The following is a 23,109-nucleotide window of genomic DNA, read 5'->3' as shown; positions in this document are numbered from 1 at the left end:
TATTCCAAGTCTAAGAGCAGAGCAAGTAGTAAGCATTCAAAAAAAAAAACCCCCCCAAAAGACGAAAACATAAATCAGAACATGAATCAATTTTTTGGAGAGTTAGATGTATTTGCCTATCATATCAAGTAAATATAACTCAGTAAGTGATGAAAAATATAATTGAAAAACTGAGACATACCTTGAAAAGATTAGATAAGACAAATTGTTGTGCAACTCAATAATGAATGATTAAATTAATTCAGAGTTTGAAAATAGGAAGGGAGTTAAAGACTGAATGAAAGGCACTGGAAGCAATCATAGTCTAATGGAGTTGTGAAGTGGAAGTCTGGAAGAAGCTCCAGAGCTAAAAAAGCAGGAAGCCAATATTTTGTTTTTTGTCAAATGCAGAAAGCCAATAAGATTGGGTTCACATTGTTTAAGGAACATAACCAATCCTGGCAAAAAAAAAAAAAGGAACATAATGGCAAAAAAAAAAAAGGAACATAACCACAAAAAAAAAAAAGGTTTAAAAAATTGGATAAAAAATAAAATATTATTTTATCTAGATGAGAATAAATATCAGCATCATTACTCGCATTATAAAACCATTAAATTGATTTAAGGGCTAAGATACAAAGTTGCGTATCAGTCTGGTACCAAAAAGGCTGGTAAGGAATCCGCTCTCGCAAGACAAGGACGTAACAAAATGCAACACGTCTCTCTCTTTCTCTCTCTCTCACTCTCTGTGGGCTCTGCTACTCTAATATCTGTTTTTGTGTGACTGTACATAATGAATATTGAATACCACCCTCGTCACTATCTCCTCCTCGGTTCCACTAATCAACTCCATATATATATATTTATATAAACTGTGATTTCTCTTCTGCTAACGTCACACAATTCAAAAAGTTGGGAAGGATTTGTCTATCACGGGGATACGAGACGTGGCATCCGTCTTTCTCATCTCTGTCTCTCTCTCTCTCACTCTCTCCTCTTTTTCTTTCTCTTATTTCTGTCTCTGTCTCTCTCTAAAAAGGGATGCCACGTCCCCTATTCCGGGACATGCAAGTTTTATTCTCTTCTTCAAAGTTGACTTTCAATCTCGAGACTTGTAGGAACAGAGTAATAAGCATCAAAGACTCACTTTGTAGAAGAAGAAGAACAACAACAACAACAGCAAGAAACACTGAAAACTGAATCGACATGGACAACCGTGGTGCTCCTAAGCTAACTCGAATGATGAGCTCCATTGAACGCGTCGAGGACACTCTCTCTGCGCACCGCAACGAACTCGTTGCCCTTCTTTCCAGGTTCGCTCAATTTCTCACTTCCACATCAAACCTTTTTTTCTTTCTTTATTTTAAATTTTTGGTTCTCATAACGTTTGCTCTGCTTGTTTCCCGAGAAAATCTGAGTTTTGCTATCTTCCTGTCCTCCTTTTTGGTTTGAAGGTATGTCGCTCAGGGAAAAGGGATTTTGCATCCTCATAACCTGATCGATGAGCTCGATAATGTCATCGGCGATGATGAAGAAGCGAAGAAAAAGCTCCGGGATGGTCCTTTTAGTGAAGTCCTCAAATCAGCACAGGTCTGTTTCCTTTCAAGACCGTTTGTTCTAATTGATATTATTTTCTCGCTGAAAATCAATAGTGAACAACTTTGTTACAATGTTCAATCATTATGTATTGATTAGTTGATCTGGTTTGGGGATTTTGTGCAATTTTCTCTTTTTCCCTGTTTGGATTTTAATATGTAAATTTAGCTTACCATCAATGAACAGTAGTGTATTATTCTGGTGTAGGAAGCCATTGTTCTGCCTCCATTTGTGGTTCTAGCAGTTCGTCCAAGACCAGGTGTTTGGGAATACATTCGTGTTAATGTTTATGAGCTCAGTGTGGAGCAATTGAGTGTTTCTGAATATCTTAAGTTCAAGGAAGAACTTGTAAATGGGGAGTAAGTAAATTTTATTTTATTTATTTTTTCTGTCAAAGAACGTTTACTGAACTTATACCCATATGAGTTTTCTTCTATAACATAATTTTCTTGGTGTACATGTATTAGGTCTAATGATCAATTTGTACTTGAGCTCGACCTCGAGCCATTCAATGCTAATTTTCCTCGCCCCACCCAGTCTTCATCAATTGGGCATGGTGTTCAATTTCTCAACCGCCACCTTTCTTCAATTATGTTTCGTAACAAAGACTCTTTGGAGCCATTACTTGATTTCCTTAGAGCTCACAAATATAAAGGACATGTAAGTTTGCTGGGCAAGGCTTCCCTAATAGTGGATTTTTTCTGTTAAAATTCTCTTTACTAGTGATAAGTAGTTTAGTTTTGCTAAATTTTCGCATTTATTATCTATGTGCTATTGTGACCCTTAGAAATTTAAAATATTGTAATTTACAATTAGCCTATTTTTCTTCAGTTTGTTTTGCTTTACCCTTTTGGTTTACATGGTATGTGTTAATCTTCTATTTCATCCTAAAAAAAAATTTACAACTTAACCTAGAAATAAACCAGTTTGTGTTTTCGTATGAGGACTTTGTTTGAGCTAGCTAATTTGATTAACAATTTTGTGTAGGCATTGATGTTAAATGATCGGATACGGAGCATATCCAGGCTTCAGTCAGCTTTGGCAAAGGCTGAGGATTATCTTTCTAAGCTTTCACCTGAGACACCCTACTCTGAGTTTGAATATGTGTAAGCTTATATAGATAGACACATGCATAAGCACATGTATATTAATCAATACCTATGTTCTCTCTGCAACTGCCTCCTGGAGATGCACATTTAGAGCACTGTAATTCCTGATCAGATGCTGTTTTTCTTTTACTGTGACTTGTATGTAGATTACAAGGAATGGGCTTTGAGCGGGGTTGGGGAGACACTGCAGCACACGTACTGGAGATGATGCATCTTCTCCTAGATATCCTTCAGGCTCCTGATCCTTCTGTATTGGAGACATTCCTTGGGAGAGTACCAATGGTGTTTAATGTTGTCATTTTGTCTCCACATGGATACTTTGGGCAAGAAAATGTCTTAGGTTTACCTGACACTGGTGGGCAGGTATTATTTTTTCTTTTTAAATGACTAACAGGCCTCACGGTGCAATTGCGTATACTTTAAGTATTCCATAATCTTCTGTTATGAGCTTTAGCATGTTAGCTATCACTGTAACTGTTAAAATGAGAACTTTTTACATAATTATATGCAGGTTGTCTATATACTGGACCAAGTGCGTGCCCTCGAAAATGAAATGCTGAGTAGAATTCAGAAACACGGATTAGATTTCACTCCAAGAATCCTTATCGTAAATGTCTTTAGCCAAATCCTTATGGTAGCTTTTCTTTGTGTAAAACTAATGAGTTTTTTGCTGGTGTTCCAAGGTGACCAGGCTTATACCTGATGCAAAAGGAACTACGTGCAACCAGCGGCTGGAAAGAATCAGTGGAACAGACTACACACATATTTTACGAGTTCCTTTTAGATCAGAGAAAGGGATTCTTCGTAAATGGATCTCAAGGTTTGATGTATGGCCTTATTTGGAGACCTTTGCTGAGGTAAACTATTTTTAACATGTGAAGCTCTAATTATTCTTCTCGTTGAAGATAATGATCTAAAATTGATGCTTCAACACTGACAGAATATGTGGAAATGATCTAAAATTGTTCTTGCTGTCATTTCACCATCTTAATTGGATGATTTATTTATATCTGTCCATCTGCATTACTGCCATAGTTTGCTACCCCTCTGTGATAGCACTGCATTATGGAAGTAGCACATGACTTTGTTCACTAATTGCATATTCAGAATGATATAGAGTTAAATTGTCTTCTGATTTACTAATTCTTACTTGCTTTTTCAAATTTTGTTTTTCATGTGATCAGGATGCTGCAAAGGAAATTACTGCAGAGTTACAGGGACATCCAGATTTTATTATCGGAAATTACAGTGATGGGAATCTTGTTGCATCTTTGTTGGCTTACAAAATGGGAGTTACACAGGTCCAGTATTTTCTGCAGCTGCCCGGTTCATCATATTATCTAATGAGAATGTTATCTGACTATCTTAACTTTGACATGTGCAGTGCACGATTGCGCATGCGTTGGAGAAAACAAAATATCCAGATTCAGATATATACTGGAAAAATTTTGAGGATAAATACCACTTCTCATGTCAATTCACGGCTGACCTAATAGCCATGAATAATGCAGATTTTATAATCACCAGCACATACCAAGAGATTGCAGGAACGTAAGTCTCCTTATGCTGTGGAATGTTGTTATAGATGAATGTTCTGTTTTTTTTTTCATCGAAACAATTATTTGTCATTGCCGGTTCAGTGTGTTTAGTTTAATCTGGTATTAGCCTTGTTAATTAGACTACTATGGTAATTTGTAATACAAATAGGCTTCCCAAATCATAACTTAAGCATCAATAGTGCTTTTGAAAATTGGAGTCAATTGCTTCTCCGTATTCATCTTTGCCTTGTTCTTTATTTTAGTGATGTTAATTTCCTTGTTTGCTAAACTTTTTTTTATCCATTCTTTCAGGAAGAATACTGTCGGTCAGTATGAGAGCCACAACTCTTTCACTCTTCCGGGGCTGTACCGAGTCGTTCATGGCATTAATGTTTTTGATCCAAAATTCAATATCGTGTCACCCGGATCTGATATTTCCATTTATTTCCCTTACTCTGAGAAGCAAAAGAGACTTACAGCCCTACATGGTTACTTAGAAAAGTTGCTATATGATCCTGAGCAGAATGAAGAGCACATGTGAGTTCCTTCATAGTGCATCAAATGTGACAATGTGAGTTATTTGTAGCAGTCACTTGATAATACGATATTTCTTCTTTATTGGTTCAGTGGTATTCTGAATGATCCGTCAAAGCCCATATTATTTTCCATGGCAAGACTGGACCAGGTGAAAAACATGACTGGGTTGGTCGAGTGCTATGGTAAGAATCCCAAACTCAGGGATCTGGTAAACCTTGTCTTGGTGGCTGGTTACAATGATGTGAAGAAGTCAAAAGATAGAGAAGAGATTGCAGAGATTGAGAAGATGCATAATCTTATAAAGGAGAACAACTTAAATGGTCAATTTCGATGGATATCAGCCCAACTTGATCGAGCATGTAACGGTGAGCTATATCGTTACATAGCAGATACAGGCGGTGCTTTTGTTCAGGTACGTAGGGCCAGTCAATTTTGTTTCATATAAAACTCCCTGGGGTACTCTAATTTACTTTGTTTAATTTGTGATTGCAGCCTGCACTTTATGAAGGTTTTGGACTCACAGTTGTGGAGGCCATGTCTTGTGGCCTGCCAACATTTGCCACTTGCCATGGTGGTCCTGCAGAGATTATTGAGCACGGTATATCAGGATTTCATATTGATCCTTATCACCCTGAACAGGCTTCTGCACTTATGGCAGATTTCTTTCAACGGTGCAAGGAGGATCCTAGCTACTGGAATACAATCTCAGACAGAGGCCTTAAAAGAATTTATGAAAGGTTAGTAAAACTTTATAAACTAATGGAATAGTACTTCTTTAACCATGTGTTATTTGAAGTTTAGAGAGACATTTTGTAATGTTGTAGGTACACATGGAAGATTTACTCTGAAAGGCTAATGACATTGGCTGGCGTTTATGGTTTCTGGAAGGATGTATCAAAGCTTGAAAGGCGTGAGACCCGACGATATCTTGAGATGTTCTACATTCTGAAGTTCCGCAAATTGGTGAGTACTTGTTATTAGAATGTGAATAATTTTTGGGGTATATGCGTGGATAAAGAATATGAGTTATAGTCTCTGATTATCTTATTTTGAATAAATTAAGACAGTGATTTTGATAGGATTAGTGCCCAACTGTGCTTAAGGATCAAATGAGTCATCTTTATAAAATTCATTATGTCTACATTGTTTCAGATAAAATCAGTTCCTCCAGCAAGCGATGACCCACATTAAGCAACAGTTACTCGGCTGTCTAGCCCATAACTCAATGACTTCCCAAGGTAGTAGTTGTACAAATGAAATAAAGTTACGCTTGTGTATGAATTGTGTGAATGAATGTGGAATTATATCCAAGCTCTTCTGAAGCGTTATACTGTTGTAATAAAGCTCTTGTGAATTAACTAATATGTCAAAACAGATTGTCATGGATTATAATTTTGTTCAAAAGGAAAATCTGTCAAGAATATGGTAAATCTTTACAGGATAACACAACATCATGTAAATGTTTCAAACCTACAAAAAGCACTTAGATCCAGATTTTTCTTAATTTTCCAAGCGTAAGATGATGAGCCAGAAATCAAAGGACCACAAACTGGCATGACTGAATAGATGTGATGAACACAGGCATGCAGATATGTCATATTAGATAAAAGGGGACTAGAATGAATTGATATAAGAGTAAAATGAAAATTGCTTCACTCACCAAGAACCAGTGGTTCGATACTTTCAATTCATGTGCTTCACTAAAATGAATCGATCTATAGTCTCAATAGATCTTATGCTCCAGTTGAGGTCAATACCAGAGTTGGAATGTCTTTTTTGTCCCTTTGGACCCTTGCTTTGAAAAGGGCCTCAACAACATAGCATGTGACCTCTCACTTCTGATACACTCTTTGTATAAACACTATGGGTTTATCTCTCTCATCATATAATAGACACAAAGGGTGTATATAACTGTGATAGTTAAGTTATTTCTAAGCGTGAGAAAGTGAGTATGTGATGAGAGAGATAGACACAGACGGTGTATACACTCGTTATATGAAAGTTTTTCTCGTTGCGCTTTACACCCACTTCTGACACTTGGAGAATGAGAGGAGCAGTTATCTATGTAATTACGGTCTTTGTTGGCTGTTGTTCCAGTCGTGGTCGTTGCTCCGGATGTTGTCCCCCCTGTGTGAAACCAGTACACCACTGACAAACTAGCCAGCATAAACATACCAGCTTTTTTAACCATACGATCCACAACCCCCCAGGCCAGACCCCAACCATCACATGCCACAAAAAATGTTCTTTCTTCATCTCTCTCGTTTCCACACTCATTTCAATGGTCAAATACTCGTTAACCCCCAACCGTAAGTAAAGTATTTATTCACAACATTATCCACTGACGACATTTTTCTTGCTTATTAATTTACAAAGTATAATTGTTACCAAGTGATGCGGTTTGGATCTAACACCTTGCCTTTGGATTCTTGCATTTATTTAGCTCCTAGGGCAGAACATCCGACAATATACTTTCAATACCATTTATATATGGACCCATGACCGGCCCGTCTATATGTTATTGCATCCTTTGATTTCTACACAGTTATTGGCATTCAAAATGTCATTAATAGATGTTTGGTATTAATAATTGATGAATATAACAAAAAGTACAGAAGCATCACATATTAAAAATTCTTTACAAGTATGGACATATTAAAAATTCTTTACAAGTATGGACAAAAAGGAATGTAATGAAAAATGCAGTGATTTGGTGGTTATCAAACCACCCATTTACTCTGGACTTTGGAGGGAGGCAATCATTCACCCCATGTACCAACAATCAAGTCAAGAAAAATAAATGAATAAAAAAATTGCATTCTTTAATGTTTATTCGTCATGAAATTTTTTGGCCAAAAGATGTTTTTGGTCCCTGTATTATGACTGAGTCGTACTTTTTTTTGGTCCCTGTATTATGACTGAGTCGTACTTTGGTCTCCGTCATTTCAATTTGCATTTTTCCAGGACCGTGATTCCATTAATATCGCAATCAGGTCTATCCGTCAAAATTGTCTACTTTAGAGTCAATCATGTGGTGCCACGTTGGCATTTTCCGTTTCAATTTTGATGGATTGGACCTGATTGCGACACTAATAAAAACACGATTCTTAAAAAAATCAAATTGAAATAACAAGAACCAAGATGCAACTCAACCATATTACATGGACCAAAACATCTTCCGGCCGAATTGTTTTGGTCAAGTAAGCTTTCATTAAAGGCCATTGGAGGGCCCAAAAGAGAAAAGCCCATCGGAGAAAAGCCCACCAAAAAAAAAACCACTGTAGAGAAGAAACTTGCTTGTAAATGCTGACCAGGAGTGGTAGATAAGGAAGAAAACACCGTCAACGTCAACGTCAACGTCAACGCAGCACCAAACTACCTTCAAAGACGATAGAGATTGGGCATCGAACCATTCACAAGCGATCGCAGCGCAAACGGCGTCGCATGACTCGCATGACCGATCGAGATACATGGATCGATTTGGAGCTGCTTGTACAGACACCAGCTAGCAACAAGTGAATTGATATCTTCAATTCTTCATCATCATCGATCTTAATTAACACTCTGTTTGTTTGGTTGTTGTTGTTGTTGGATAATTGGATATACATGGCTGTTGTTCGATCGGCCCAAGAAGCCTCATCCTCCTCCTCTTCCGATACTCGTCGTCCTCCTCCATTTAGTTATGACGTGTTCTTGAGTTTCAGGGGCGAAGATACTCGCAAGACTTTTACTGACCACCTCTATACAGCCTTTCTCAAAGCAGGGTTTCGCACGTTCCGGGATGACGATGAACTCGAGAGAGGAGAAGATATTAAACCGGAGTTCCGGAAAGCCATCCAGCAGTCGCGAAGTTCAGTCATTGTCTTCTCAAAAGACTACGCGTCTTCCGGGTGGTGCCTCGACGAGCTTGTGATGATTCTAGATCGCAAGAGGACCTCCAACGACCACGTAGTTTTGCCGGTCTTCTACGACGTTGATCCATCTCATCTGAGGAAGCAGACAGGAAGAGTTGCAAAAGCATTTGCTAGACACGACAGAAATCAATCGGTAAAACACAAGGTCAAGGGATGGAGGGCAGCACTTGGAGAAGTTGCAGATCTAGCAGGGATGAACTTACTAAATCAAGCTGATGGGTAATTATTCATTTCAATATTCCAAAATAAAAAAGAATAATGCTATTTTTTTTTTTTTTTTGTCATGCTATTTTCATGAGACTGATATAAATTTAGTGTCTTCATACGAGATCTACATATATACTCTAAAATTCATTTATTTCACAAATAAGTAAAACAATAACTTGTGTGATGAGACATCCTTTAGCATTATTCTTTCTTATTGATGGCATGAGGCTTTACAATTTATTATCTCAAGTCATATATGATGATCATGTTTGATTTGTTTTCCACTTTGATTGCAATTTTCTAGGCACGAGTCAAAATTCATCGAGAAAATTGTTAAAGTGATTGAAGACAAACTAAGTCGCACACCCTTAAGTGTTGCTCCGCACCTGATTGGAATCCATTCTCAAGTCGAAAATATTAATTTATGGTTACAGGATGGATCAACTAATGTTGACATACTTGTCATTTATGGGATGCGGGGAATAGGGAAGACAACCATTGCAAAGGTTGTATACAATTCAAACTTTAAAAGATTTCAAGGAAGCAGTTTCCTTGAAAACATTAGAGAACGATGGAGAACACCCAATGGCTTGATTCAAATGCAGAAACAACTTCTTTATGATGTTTTGAATGGGAGAAAAGTGAAAATACACAATGTTAGTGAGGGAATAATGAAGATTGAAGATGCTATTAGCTCTAAAAGAGTCCTTCTTGTTTTCGATGATGTAGACCATGTAGACCAATTAGATGCGCTATCTAGAATGCAAGGCCAGTTCTATCCAGGAAGTAAAGTAATCATAACAACTAACAATGCAGGATTGTTAAAAGCTTGCCACCAGCTTATAAAGGTGCATAATGTTAAAACTTTTGGTGATAGTGAATCACTAGAGCTCTTCAGTTGGCACGCATTTGGACAAGACCATCCCAATAAAGATTATATGGAATATTCAAAGAGAGTAGTACACATCTGCGGAGGACTTCCATTAGCTCTGAAAGTTTTGGGTTCCTCTCTATCAGGGCAAAGTATAGTTGTATGGGAAAGTGCATTAGAGAAGTTGAAAGCTATTCCAAATGGTGAAATCATGAATAAACTAAGACTAAGCTACGACTCTTTACAGGATGACCATGATCAAAATTTATTCCTTCATATTGCATGTTTCTTTATTGGAATGGACAAAGATTTTACTGTCAAAATACTAGATGGTTGTGATTTCTACACAATTGTCGGCATTGAAAATCTCATTGAGAGGTGTTTGGTTACAATTGATGTATATAACAAAGTGCAAATGCATCAAATGATTCAGGACATGGGAAGAGGAATTGTTCGCTTAGAATCAAAGGAACCAGGGGAGCGAAGTAGGTTATGGCATCATAATGATTCTTTTACATTATTGACAAAAAAGAATGTAAGAAATCTATGTTTCTCTCAATTATATAATGTAATGTATATTTTGTGGATTAGGTGTTTATTTAAATATTTTTTACGAGATGCAATGTTTGTTAACTCATCCTTTTTTTTTTTTGGTTATTAGGGTACACATACAATTCAAGGACTTATCCTGGATAAGCATCCTGCATACAATCCAGGAAAGTCAAATGAGGTACTTTTGGAAAGCAATGCATTTGCAAAGATGCATAAACTAAGACTTCTCAAGCTTAGTCATATACAAGTAATTGGATCATATGAAGAATTTCCTAAAGATTTAAGATGGTTGTGTTGGAATGAATTTTCTTTTGATTATTTACCCAATGATTTTTCTTTGGAGAGCCTTGTTGTTCTTGAAATGTGCCATAGCAGCTTGAAAAAAATTTGGAAAGGTGCAAAGGTATGCTACTTCATTTTGTAAATTCTCCCTATTCTTTAATTTTTGGGGTTTTAATTTCAATGATTATTTATAAATTTAAGAATTGACTCCATACCACCTTTCATTTTTCTTTATTTCAACAGTGTCTTCCATCATTGAAAATCCTAAATATCAGCCATTCCCATGCCCTTACCGAAACCCCTGACTTCTCGCACATCCCCAATCTAGAAAGTTTGATTCTGAAAGATTGTGCAAGCTTGGTTTATGTCCACGAATCCATTGGAACTTTAGAGAGACTTGTTCATTTGAATATGAAAGATTGCAAAAACATTAGAGAGCTTCCAAAGAATATTTCTATGCTAAAATTGGTTGAAACATTGATCATATCTGGTTGCTCAAATCTTAATAGGTTTCCAATAATGGAGGTAGGGAAGATGAAATCTTTGAAAAAGCTTCAAGCAGATGGCATTCCAATACATGACTTATGCACTACCTCTGGGGAAGTCAAATTATGCCCAAGCAAAAATCCAGGAATCATTTGGGCTTCATATCTACCACACAGTTTAGTAGATTTAAGTCTTGCAAACTGCAATCTCTCTGATAATGATTTTCCCAAGGATTTTGGTAACCTATTCAGGTTGCAAAGATTAGATCTAAGCTCAAATCCAATTTCTTGCCTACCAGATTGCATCAGAGGAATTACGAGTCTCCATAAACTCTGTTTTTCTCAGTGTGAGGGGCTCAAATCGCTTGTAAGGATACCAGCTGTAGTACGAGTGCTGGATGTGACCGGATGCACATTGTTGGAAACAATTACAGGCGGTCAATCAAGTGTAAGCTTAATTTATGGATACAACTGGAACCTAGTCGAAATTGGGTGGATATTCAAGTTAGAACCCATTGAAAGAGTTCAGATAGAAATGACCCAACTTTTTGGCTCCCTGAACTTGCAACCCACGGACACCATTATGATGGAAAGTTCCCATGCAGGTTCTACTTCGTGGAAGAGGAGGATGCTTCCCATCCAGGTTTTTTCTTTTTTCCTCTCTCTGTCTCTGGTATAATAAGCAACATAGTTGACTAATATTTTGATTTCAATGGTATATGTAGGTACTATATGAACCTGGTATAATCAGCACATTTGTTCCTGGGAGTGAGGTTCCAAGCCAATTCAGCCATAAAAGTAGAGGTTCCTCCATATCTTTTACTGTGCCTTCACTTTCTAGTCAAAGGATCCGAGGCTTGAACGTCTTCTCTGTTTATGCCCAATCCAATATTGATTGTTCTAGCACCATCAATGGTATCAAACGTTTTCCTAACCCAATATTCACAATAGTCAGTAATAAGAGCAAGCGTCTGAAGTGGATCTATGGCCCATTGTTCTTTGGCGTTCCGGGTTATGGAAAAGACTTAGTATGGTTGAGTCATTGGAAGATTGAGAATCAATTGGAAGTTGGCGATGAAGTGACTGTTTCAATGTTCACGAGATCTCAGTTTCAGGTAAAGGAGTGCGGCATCAAACTTGTGTACAAGCAAGAAGAGAATATGATGAGTACCCAACACGACAGTGACGACACCACAGTGAATCATTTAGAACCATATGGCATTGGTGGAGATTTGTCATATGAGGTGCTTCCAGGAATATACTTGGTTTGCCGGTGTCGATTTGAGTCTGTGGAAATTCTGTCTCAACTCATTCAAGAGTTTGATGAAATAACAGGTGTGTTCATCAAGTGTACCATTTGATTTTGGAAATGCTCCTTATTTAAACGTACTGTTTTTTTTTTTTTTTTTTTTTGAAAAAATGAAATATAAAACACAAAGACATCTAGCATCACAATTCACAAGTTTTTTTTGTTGAGTCAAGCTGTTGATGGATTGACACTCCATGAAAAACACTTCTAAATCGACCCAATTTGATTAATTTCAAGAGATTTTCTCTGAAATGTAGGAATTAATTTTCTGGAATATTTACTTTTTATGTTTTATAGACAAAGAAGAAGGTAAACAGGGTGACAGCACAATTGCAGAACAAAGGGCCAGCAATAACGGCAGTGGTAGAGGTTGGAAGGTGTTCATCATGGCCAATGTCTTGCTTCTTTTTCTTCTGTTGGGGGTGCATGTCTTTCAGCCCCCTCAAATTACACCGATTCTGGTCCCAACTTAATCAGTTTATCATATCTGTTTGCTCGCTCTTCGGTCTTCATGAATCTGTTGTATTTAATGTAGTCACGTTTGGTTCACTCTCATTTCACTTTAGAGTATATTTGAATAACCCAATAATTTGGATGATTGGATTGGTTATACCACGTAGTTGTATATCGGTTATACCAAATAATTTTTTTTTAAGTTATGCCACGTGACTGACTAGTGGCGGGCGGAACCAAGATTTGAAACTTGGGTGGGCTAAATCTCTAGACAATTTTTTTCTTAGTAAAAAAAAAATACACATAAAGTATTTATATAGGAACTTGAAAAATAAAACCTCGACGGTACGAGAAATTTTATTAATATTAAAAAAAGATACAACTAGTCAGGGGGGATCTATTGAACCTTACCCCTCAAAATGCATATCTATACAAATATTAAAATATATATATAAAAACAGTAAATAAACATGTAATGCGATTACAATATAATATTATCTAAATCTTGCCCTTTGAGGTCCCATAGCATCAAACTCATCGATCACATAATCATAATCATTATTATCAGCAAATTCTTTTTCAATATGCAGAAGCATACAATCATCAAGAAACTCATATTCTATCTTGTTTCGAAATTTATTTTTAATGATGTTCATAGATGAAAATGTTCTTTCTGTGGTTGCCATAGAAACAGGAAAGGTTAATACTAGACAAATCAATTTGTAAATCATAGGGAAGAATTCTGACTTTTTTGTTTCAACTAGTCATCTACATAAATCAGGAGTAGAAGCTGTATTCTGAAAGTTCAGATCCTTACGCATAACTTTCTCATAATATACACACTCTGATTCTAAAGAAAGCAAATCACTTGGACGAAAATCTTGGGGATAGAACTTCTTAGCAAGAGTGCATATATCTTTAGTGTCAAATGCTTCAAAATTATCATGAGGATCCAATGTTGAGCTAAGAATAAGAAGTTCCGATGATTTTTCTGTAAATCAACTATGTAACTTCCCCAGCTGAAAATCTATTACAAACTTAAATATATTTATATAATAATAATGCTCATTTGTAATATAATCTTTTTGCTAGCAAGAACAATCTGTACCATGCATATAACGAGCACTCATATCAGGCATTTCAATGTCATGCTCTTTACAAAATGATTCAACACTTACCATTAAAGGATCCCAACCATCTTCTCTCATCTTTTGCAGAATTGATTTTGTTTCTACAACCATTTCCAAAGCAATTAAGATGTCTAAAGATTTTTTCTGCAATTTTTGACAAAGTCAATCAGTGATTTTCATAATATTTTTCATCAAAAGCAAGCAAAACACAAAATCAAAAGACTTTATATGTTTATAAACACTCTTAGCTTCTCCTTGTATATTTCTATTGGGTCCATTCTCAATCATATGTTCAAGAGTTTTCTGTGTTGCACCAAATAATTCAACCATACTTTTAATGGAACGAAAATGCGAGCCCCAACGAGTAGCCCTAGCTCGTTGCAAAGTGCAAGCCTGATTAGTCCCTTTACCTGTTTCAAGTCGTCCAACAGCTACCAAATCTTCGATTTCTTCTTCTCTAATAGCTTTCAACTCAGAATGACGCTTTGCAGAAGAATCAACAAAATTCACAATTAGATTTAAACTTGAAAAAAATTGCCAAATATCATGCACCCCTTTAGCTGAAGCATTTAACGTTAGTTGTAAACGATGAGCAAACAATGCACGTAATATGCATATGGACAATATATCTTCCAGAAACAATGTTTTTAATCAATTCAATACACCACTCATATTGCTAGCACCATCATATCTTTGGCCACGTATATTTTCCACTTGAAGATTGTATTTAACAAGCACTTTACATATCTCAATTTTAAGAGTTTGTGAAGTAGTGTTAGGAACACTCACAATTTTAAAAAACCGTTTTCGGATAAACCCACCACAATCAACAAATCTTAGAATAATAGCCATTTGTTCCTTACTAGATACGTCAACTGCTTAATCAACAAGAATACAGAATTTTGCATAGCCAATTTCCTCACAAATCTGGTTCCTCACTTTGTTACCAAGAATATCTAGGATTTGCTTCTGAATCAATGGAGAATTATACTTGGCGTTTCCAGGAGCGTTTTCTAAGACAACTTTTTCAACTTCTAGATTCATTCTTGAAAAAGATTTTAGAACTTCGTTGAAATTTCCCCTATTGGATAAGTTAACTGATTCATTATGGCCTCTAAAAACAATTCTTTGGTTTGCTAACAACCTTACACTCTCTATTGTAGCTTTAAGTCTCAACCGATTTTCTTCCACTTCTTGTAGTGATTGCTCCTGAATTCTTTTCTCAATGTGTTTAGATGAGTCTCTTAAGTTATCCCATTTTTCCATTGCAGTACTATGTGGGGAATTAATGGTCCCCACATGATGTAAAAAAGCACAATTTTTTCCATTGTTAACCCTTCTCCAATCTTTGTACCCAGTAATAGTGAATGTCGGATGATGAGATGTCTCATTATCAAAAATGAAGCATGGGAAACAAAATGCTTTGTCAAGACTAACAAAATACTCAAGCCAAGGAAATTTTTTGAACCAAAAAGACTGAAATCTATGATTTTGTTGTCCATCAAAGGAGCGTGGATAATTCTCTAACTTAAGTTGATATGGTCCTAGGAGAATATAAGCTCTCTGAACATTATCCTGTTCATTCACAGGATATTTCCAAATTGCAAGACGATCTTTAGGTTCACGTACAAGAGAATTGATATCAACTTCTTGATCAAAGTCGACCCTTTGAGTTTGAGACTCGACTACCGGAGACTCAGAAGGCTGTTGCTTATTACATATTAGAGTACATGGGGGAGGGTCAGAAGGGATCTCACTTGAGGATTCATCACTAGCTCTCTTAAAATATGAAAAAATTGTTTTTCTTCGCTTGATATTTTGTTTATCAGACATTATAACCTATGAATTTTATATCAAAATATAAATATTTGTAAGCATATACTCGAAAAAAATATGGCAGCAAAAATTTCGTATAAATTAATTTCACCAATCATACCTACAAATTCTAATTGAAAGAAACACTAACATACGAAATTACTAACCTGGCTAGTGGCTTCCAATAGTAGCAATAAGCAAGCTCAACAAAACGCAGCAAGTCAACAACATGTACAAATTAAATCTGAAAATCTCCTAAATAAAATGCAACAGAAAAATATTAATAATTTGTGCTTTCTCATTATATTAAAATGGAATAAGATTAAACCATAATCTTAAACTCTAAACTCTAAATTAAATTTTCAATTCAAATTAATAAATCAAAATTAAATTAAATAATGAAAATAACTCAAAATTATACTTACTTAGGCATGAGATTGATCAAGAAGAATTGATGATAAGTTGGAGATTGGTGATGAAAGAATAAAAGGGAGCAGTTTTTTTTATATATTTGCCGCTCATGAAAGCTTATGAAATCTAAATAAAGGAGGACTGGAGGAGAAATTTGAAAGCTATTATGATTCTATGAATACGTACTTAATATTAGATATAGGCTTATAGCTATGTAGCCTATGTTAATTAGGTTAATAACTTAATAACTTAAAAACTTTATTTTTGACTTTTCAGATTCTATAGTTATTGGACTTGATATATATATATATATATACAAAAATGCTCTAAAACTAACTAGTTAGTAAGTTAATACAAAGCTAACCAGCCTGTTGGGCCCACTGCACAATGTAATCTCAAAATCCGAACCATTTGTTTTTTAGGCTCTACTTCAAAGATCATTCCTGTAAAAACTCTCCAAAATCAAAAGTCATTTAGCCATTTGATTATAATAACAACTATTTATATGCTAGCTTTTATCGAAAATACTGATCGTCTATTTATTTGATCTCAATTAGATGACTTCATGATTTTTGATTTAGTTGATTTTTTGCAATGATGATCTTTGAAGTAGGGCCTAAATAATTGATGGTTCGGATTATAAGATTAGTGATGTGGTGGGCCCAAAAGCATAGTTAGCTTCATATTAACTTGCTAATTGGTTAGCTTTAGAGCACTCTTCTATATATATATTATGTATATAGTTACTTTTTTCTAACAAAATTTTCGGCTCGGTTAAAAACTTTCTTTTTGACTTTTCAGATTCTATAGTTATTGGGCTTGATATATATATTATATATATAGTCACAATTTTTTTAGAAAAATTTTTGGCTGGGCTATATTTCCTTCCGCCCCTGCACGTGACAATATATTAGTTATATAGAATAATTTATCCTGCAAATAGCCCGATCAAATGATTAAAAATCTTGATATCCAGCAATCCGATTTATAATTCCTTTTTATACAAATCAACTTTTATTGTAAGTTTTGTGAAAATAAAAAATGAAAATTACAACGTACATATTACTACTCAGCCACTCAGGACTTCCAAGCATGCATATTCTGAGCCAATAATTAAAAAAAAAAAAAAAGACTTCCAAGCAAATTTGAAACTTTTAACTTAAATTTAATTGGTTCCTAATTAATTAATTAATTCCAACACAAAGTCATAGACTTTATATGGGTCTGGTAGGCTCTTTGAAACACTCTCCCTCTGGCTGCACCTTTGCACCCATTCCATTATCTTAGGGCATTCTTTCTCAATGCTAAAATTGCAACACACTTCATACGTATAAAACCTGCAAGAGAATGGTACCAAGGCAATGTCCAAGAGGCCAAAATGCTGGCCTCCAAAGTAGGGCTTGTCCCCAAGCTCACCTTCTAACAGCTTCAAGCATTCTATGAACTCTGTCTTTGCTGCTTCTTGGTCTGCTCCCTTGCTTGCCCACATCCGTCTCCCACAGTCTGCTATCTGCTTAAACTTAGTTAATTAAGACTTGTTACCATGTTTACATAGAGAGTTTTTATCAAAACTACTAAATATTTATTATCCCATTTTTTTCAAAAATAGTACTTCATTATAAAACTTATCAACAACAACAAAAAATTATGGTGCCAAGGGTCTATGGCTCTATGCAGAGCAATTTCTGGACTTTCTCGAAAGGTTTCTATAAATATGTTATTTTGTAAATAATTTTATTTAATTTTTTTCATATTTGGTCTCTCGACTCTCTCTCAACTGTTTTTTTTTTTTGGCTAAATTTTGGTCTCTCAACTTTGACTGTGTCTCATTGTCTCTTTTCAATACATCAAACTCTAATCGGTCCTAATTTAGTCCGAAAATTAATTTTTGTATGATAAGGACACAATCAATTACTTTTGTTAAAAATTGTTGGTTGACTTATATGCATTTTATCTCATAGATTCATGGAAAGTTGAGTGATCATTGATTTAGAGCTGTGACAGATAAATATGAGGCAAAGTACTCACAATTTTCTAATGAAAATTTGATTTTTTTTTCGTTAATACATGCAAAACATTAATTTAGAAACTAAATCAGCACAAACTAAAATTCTGGTAGATACAAATCAAAACTCATGAACGAAAATTAAAAAAATAAATATTAAAAAAACCATAAAATAATAGCTTTTTTTTGTTGTTGCCCATACAATGTCCTTACAATACGTACATATTAAAAAATGAGAAAAATTACTCATTTTCTTCATATAATACTTGTTAAATGTGTTTGTACATATATACTTGATACTAATTCGACCCGGCCGTTTATTAATTGTGTTTAGTGTATCATATTATTTTCGTGTTCATGGCCAACCCACTAACTTCATGTTGGGTTCAAGTCTTATTATTGTGTCGTGTTAAAAATTGTCATTACTAAGAATTAGTAAGAAAAACATGTCAAATTAAAAAAATTAATATATTTTTCTTTTATTTTTTTATCATATATGAGACAAAGGGAGAGAAAGAAGGGATGATAACTCGTAAAAAATTAATCAAGTGAAATTTAATCTTTAAAATATTGACAATGACTTACCTTGTTGTCGAAAAACTCAACCCAAAATCTTGCCTTAGCTCTCTGATAAGGATCCTCCAAAAGTATTGGAGCTTTGTGATTCCAAACATCATCAATGTACTGAAGAATGATGAGGGATTCACATATGGGCTTATGGTTATGGATAAGAACTGGGACTTTCTTATGCACTGGGTTCATTTCTAGAAGCAAGGGGCTCTTATGTTTTCGTAAAAGATTTTCGTCTTCCACATAGTGGTAGTGGACTCCCTTCTCTGCCAAAGCAATTTTCACTCTCATGGCATAAGGGCTAGTCCAGAATCCCAGAAGCACCACTTCTTGATCCATTTGGTAAGGCAGAGAGGGACAATGCATGGATTGGACCAAGTTCGAAGGTATATATAATTAATTGCACTAGATTTAGACCATAGTTTGAGTCTTTGACAAGGAAATGGATCTAATTAGCTGTGTGATTTGGTTAGGTGAGACTTTGACAACAACGGGGTACTTGACCATATTAATCTTCATACATATATTTCTATTTATACATAATTTTAGCTCAGAAGACTCTTCTATTGAGGTATATCTCATTTTAGGTATAATGAGATATAATTTGTGAGACTCACTTCGTATTTTAATTCAATGATCGAAATTGACTATGTTCAAAGTCTCAACTTAGGAATCATCTCTACAAAAAATTAGACAAATTGTAATCATTTAACTATTTGATTAAAGATTAATGCTATTTGGACCAAATTAAGTGACTAAAAGAGAGGAACCAAGTGAGGTGTCACATGGGGAGATGTGAAGATGAGAACCACATGGAGATGAGGACCACCTCCCCAAGTGACACCTCACTTGGTCCCTCTTATTTGATCACTTAATTTAGTCCAAATAGCATTACTCTTGATTAAAAGGTTATTATTTAAAGTGTTTATCAAATCACTATCTTTGTCTATTTATCCAATCACAAATATATGTTTTAATGGTTTCTGATTTATGTAATCTTTTGTAAAGATGATCCTTGTATAGAGACTTATAAAATGCTTAATTTTGTCACACAAAATAAAATATATAATTAACACTCATTTTTTTTATTGTCTTAAAATTCCAACAATTTAAATTTCAAAACAATAATTAATAACCAAGTCACATCCATTATGTAAATTGGGAAAAATTATTGTCTGTGGCCGTAACATCATGTAGCATGATAACGTGATGTTACCAATTCACTTAGATTATAACACGTGTATGATTTTAAGGGTATTTTTTAGGGTTTAAGGTTTTAGAAATGAATAATTGTACATGTGTTATAATTTAAGTGGATTGATAATACCACGTCATCATGCCACGTGGTGTTACGATCATACACAATAATTTCTCGTAAACTGGACTTAATCAATATTAAATCCAACATAACAATAAATTAAACTTGAGTCTAATGGATTAAAATAATTCAAAATTGTTTCAATCATTTTCGAAAGAAACTGAAGCTAAAAACTGGAAGATGAGCCCTAGAAAGTGCCTTGGCCACAACTCGTTATCTTCGATAGAAAACTCGATTATGGTGTCTGGAACGCCAAGGTGTAACAAAAGGAAGGGAGCCCAAAATGCCAGAAGATCACTATCATCATCTTGGGGGACTAATTGAGGGCTGTTGCCTTGGCTACTTTGAGATTTTTTTTTAGGTTAAGATAAAGGTTCTATTGTTAAAAGCCCGAAAAGGCTGAGCAACAGAACAAGGCCAAAAGGCCCAGACAAAACATCCATATAACTAAAACAAACAAAGCATGCCCAATAACACAAAAGGGCCCAAAAAAACAAAATGGAATCAAAGCCCAACCCAACCCCAACAGATTCCCAGTCAGCAATCAAGCAGATAAGCAAACCAAATGGGCAACACTATCAACTTGTTGGACGTTCGCTTTCTCAAGGGTATGCAAAGACTTAAAAAGGTCTGCAACGAGAGGCTCAAGATGGCAAAACCCCGGAGATTCCACTTATCCCATGTCTTCTTGAAGCTGCTAGGACTGGGGCATCCATATGATTGATATAACATATCCCTTTTCTTTCTTTCAAACGACTCAACAACAATTTCAAAGTTTCTAGTTTCTACAAATTAAAAGCAGAAGAGATATGAAATTAATAATTTTACTTGATATACAATATTGGAAAAACATATTCATCGATCGATATGATTAAAGTGGTGATCCAACGTGACCATTCTTACCTTTGAAAATTTGGTGGTAGGCATTGTGTATATATATATGATGAAAAATTGACAGAAATGATAACAAAATAGGCTTCCCAAATCATAACTTAAGCATCAATAATGCTTTGAAAATTGGAATCAATTGCTTCTCCGCATTCATCTTGGCCTTGTTCTTTATTTTAGTGATGTTAATTTCCTTGTTTGCTAAACTTTTTTTTATCCATTCTTTCAGGAAGAATACTGTTGGTCAGTATGAGAGCCACAACTCTTTCACTCTTCCGGGGCTGTACCGAGTCGTTCATGGCATTAATGTTTTTGATCCAAAATTCAATATCGTGTCACCCGGATCTGATATTTCCATTTATTTCCCTTACTCTGAGAAGCAAAAGAGACTTACAGCCCTACATGGTTACTTAGAAAAGTTGCTATATGATCCTGAGCAGAATGAAGAGCACATGTGAGTTCCTTCATAGTGCATCAAATGTGACAATGTGAGTTATTTGTAGCAGTCACTTGATAATACGATATTTCTTCTTTATTGGTTCAGTGGTATTCTGAATGATCCGTCAAAGCCCATATTATTTTCCATGGCAAGACTGGACCAGGTGAAAAACATGACTGGGTTGGTCGAGTGCTATGGTAAGAATCCCAAACTCAGGGATCTGGTAAACCTTGTCTTGGTGGCTGGTTACAATGATGTGAAGAAGTCAAAAGATAGAGAAGAGATTGCAGAGATTGAGAAGAGGCATAATCTTATAAAGGAGAACAACTTAAATGGTCAATTTCGATGGATATCAGCCCAACTTAATCGAGCATGTAACGGTGAGCTATATCGTTACATAGCAGATACAGGAGGTGCTTTTGTTCAGGTACGTAGGGCCAGTCAATTTTGTTTCATATAAAACTCCCTGGGGTACTCTAATTTACTTTGTTTAATTTGTGATTGCAGCCTGCACTTTATGAAGGTTTTGGACTCACAGTTGTGGAGGCCATGTCTTGTGGCCTGCCAACATTTGCCACTTGCCATGGTGGTCCTGCAGAGATTATTGAGCACGGTATATCAGGATTTCATATTGATCCTTATCACCCTGAACAGGCTTCTGCACTTATGGCAGATTTCTTTCAACGGTGCAAGGAGGATCCTAGCTACTGGAATACAATCTCAGACGGAGGCCTTAAAAGAATTTATGAAAGGTTAGTAAAACTTTATAAACTAATGGAATAGTACTTCTTTAACCATGTGTTATTTGAAGTTTAGAGAGACATTTTGTAATGTTGTAGGTACACATGGAAGATTTACTCTGAAAGGCTAATGACATTGGCTGGCGTTTATGGTTTCTGGAAGGATGTATCAAAGCTTGAAAGGCGTGAGACCCGACGATATCTTGAGATGTTCTACATTCTGAAGTTCCGCAATTTGGTGAGTACTTGTTATTAGAATGTGAATAATTTTTGGGGTATATGCGTGGATAAAGAATATGAGTTATAGTCTCTGATTATCTTATTTTGAATAAATTAAGACAGTGATTTTGATAGGATTAGTGCCCAACTGTGCTTAAGGATCAAATGAGTCATCTTTATAAAATTCATTATGTCTACATTGTTTCAGATAAAATCAGTTCCTCCAGCAAGCGATGACCCACATTAAGCAACAGTTACTCGGCTGTCTAGCCCATAACTCAATGACTTCCCAAGCTGCTAGGACTGGGGCATCCATATGATTGATATAACATATCCCTTTTCTTTCTTTCAAACGACTCAACAACAATTTCAAAGTTTCTAGTTTCTACAAATTAAAAGCAGAAGAGATATGAAATTAATAATTTTACTTGATATACAATATTGGAAAAACATATTCATCGATCGATATGATTAAAGTGGTGATCCAACGTGACCATTCTTACCTTTGAAAATTTGGTGGTAGGCATTGTGTATATATATATGATGAAAAATTGACAGAAATGATAACAAAATAGGCTTCCCAAATCATAACTTAAGCATCAATAATGCTTTGAAAATTGGAGTCAATTGCTTCTCCGTATTCATCTTTGCCTTGTTCTTTATTTTAGTGATGTTAATTTCCTTGTTTGCTAAACTTTTTTTTATCCATTCTTTCAGGAAGAATACTGTCGGTCAGTACGAG

General features: G+C 35.4%; 5 protein-coding genes and 1 pseudogene across 5 annotated transcripts; 3 read left to right on the top strand and 3 right to left on the bottom strand.

Moving 5' to 3' along the window:
• Nucleotides 1-929: 929 nt before the first annotated feature.
• LOC147292786 (sucrose synthase 2-like) lies at nucleotides 930-6,152 on the top strand. The gene is made up of 15 exons (XM_086233116.1): nucleotides 930-1,292; nucleotides 1,434-1,569; nucleotides 1,783-1,934; nucleotides 2,043-2,235; nucleotides 2,563-2,681; nucleotides 2,831-3,047; nucleotides 3,196-3,291; nucleotides 3,368-3,541; nucleotides 3,869-3,985; nucleotides 4,069-4,235; nucleotides 4,535-4,759; nucleotides 4,850-5,171; nucleotides 5,252-5,496; nucleotides 5,584-5,722; nucleotides 5,912-6,152. The coding sequence occupies exons 1-15, from the start codon at nucleotides 1,186-1,188 to the stop codon at nucleotides 5,948-5,950; spliced, it is 2,448 nt and encodes an 815-aa protein (XP_086089242.1). The 5' UTR covers nucleotides 930-1,185; the 3' UTR covers nucleotides 5,951-6,152.
• Nucleotides 6,153-8,104: 1,952 nt separating this feature from the next.
• On the top strand, nucleotides 8,105-12,958 carry LOC147292785 (disease resistance protein RUN1-like). Its single transcript, XM_086233117.1, has 6 exons — nucleotides 8,105-8,892; nucleotides 9,185-10,286; nucleotides 10,413-10,706; nucleotides 10,829-11,713; nucleotides 11,796-12,405; nucleotides 12,677-12,958. Exons 1-6 carry the CDS (start codon nucleotides 8,366-8,368, stop codon nucleotides 12,850-12,852), a joined length of 3,594 nt encoding a protein of 1,197 aa, XP_086089243.1. The 5' UTR covers nucleotides 8,105-8,365; the 3' UTR covers nucleotides 12,853-12,958.
• A 368-nt stretch (nucleotides 12,959-13,326) lies between these two features.
• On the bottom strand, nucleotides 13,327-14,814 carry LOC147292784 (uncharacterized; annotated as a pseudogene).
• A 27-nt stretch (nucleotides 14,815-14,841) lies between these two features.
• Nucleotides 14,842-15,228, bottom strand: LOC147292783 (uncharacterized). The gene has a single exon (XM_086230929.1). The coding sequence runs from the start codon at nucleotides 15,226-15,228 to the stop codon at nucleotides 14,842-14,844; it is 387 nt and encodes a 128-aa protein (XP_086087055.1).
• Nucleotides 15,229-17,368: 2,140 nt separating this feature from the next.
• Nucleotides 17,369-19,102, bottom strand: LOC147292782 (putative glutathione S-transferase parA). Its single transcript, XM_086230928.1, has 2 exons — nucleotides 18,779-19,102; nucleotides 17,369-17,698 (listed from the first exon to the last, which is right to left on the bottom strand). Exons 1-2 carry the CDS (start codon nucleotides 19,100-19,102, stop codon nucleotides 17,369-17,371), a joined length of 654 nt encoding a protein of 217 aa, XP_086087054.1.
• Nucleotides 19,103-20,579: 1,477 nt separating this feature from the next.
• LOC147292781 (sucrose synthase 4-like) lies at nucleotides 20,580-22,655 on the top strand. The gene is made up of 6 exons (XM_086230927.1): nucleotides 20,580-20,689; nucleotides 21,199-21,423; nucleotides 21,514-21,835; nucleotides 21,916-22,160; nucleotides 22,248-22,386; nucleotides 22,576-22,655. The coding sequence occupies exons 1-6, from the start codon at nucleotides 20,580-20,582 to the stop codon at nucleotides 22,612-22,614; spliced, it is 1,080 nt and encodes a 359-aa protein (XP_086087053.1). The 3' UTR covers nucleotides 22,615-22,655.
• Nucleotides 22,656-23,109: the final 454 nt, after the last annotated feature.

Source organism: Dryas octopetala, chromosome 2, assembly GCF_963921425.1.
Source record: "Dryas octopetala chromosome 2, drDryOcto1.1, whole genome shotgun sequence".
Lineage (NCBI taxonomy): Eukaryota > Viridiplantae > Streptophyta > Magnoliopsida > Rosales > Rosaceae > Dryas > Dryas octopetala.
The sequence above is the reverse complement of the archived record's forward strand: the minus strand, read 5'-3'. Positions and strand labels throughout refer to the sequence as shown.

Bases quoted from the DNA above. Each gene is read 5' to 3' on its own strand.
- LOC147292786 (XM_086233116.1), top strand. From the start codon at position 1,186: ATGGACAACCGTGGTGCTCCTAAGCTAACTCGAATGATGAGCTCCATT. The intron at 1,570-1,782 runs GTCTGTTTCCTT...ATTCTGGTGTAG, and splicing joins AAGTCCTCAAATCAGCACAG to GAAGCCATTGTTCTGCCTCC. The intron at 3,048-3,195 runs GTATTATTTTTT...AATTATATGCAG, and splicing joins TACCTGACACTGGTGGGCAG to GTTGTCTATATACTGGACCA.
- LOC147292785 (XM_086233117.1), top strand. From the start codon at position 8,366: ATGGCTGTTGTTCGATCGGCCCAAGAAGCCTCATCCTCCTCCTCTTCC. The intron at 11,714-11,795 runs GTTTTTTCTTTT...TGGTATATGTAG, and splicing joins GGAGGATGCTTCCCATCCAG to GTACTATATGAACCTGGTAT. The intron at 12,406-12,676 runs GTGTGTTCATCA...TATGTTTTATAG, and splicing joins AGAGTTTGATGAAATAACAG to ACAAAGAAGAAGGTAAACAG.
- LOC147292783 (XM_086230929.1), bottom strand. From the start codon at position 15,228: ATGGAAAAATGGGATAACTTAAGAGACTCATCTAAACACATTGAGAAA.
- LOC147292782 (XM_086230928.1), bottom strand. From the start codon at position 19,102: ATGGATCAAGAAGTGGTGCTTCTGGGATTCTGGACTAGCCCTTATGCC. The intron at 17,699-18,778 runs GTAAGTCATTGT...AAGTTTAAGCAG, and splicing joins TTGAGTTTTTCGACAACAAG to ATAGCAGACTGTGGGAGACG.
- LOC147292781 (XM_086230927.1), top strand. From the start codon at position 20,580: ATGGAATCAAAGCCCAACCCAACCCCAACAGATTCCCAGTCAGCAATC. The intron at 21,836-21,915 runs GTACGTAGGGCC...TTGTGATTGCAG, and splicing joins CAGGAGGTGCTTTTGTTCAG to CCTGCACTTTATGAAGGTTT. The intron at 22,161-22,247 runs GTTAGTAAAACT...GTAATGTTGTAG, and splicing joins CTTAAAAGAATTTATGAAAG to GTACACATGGAAGATTTACT.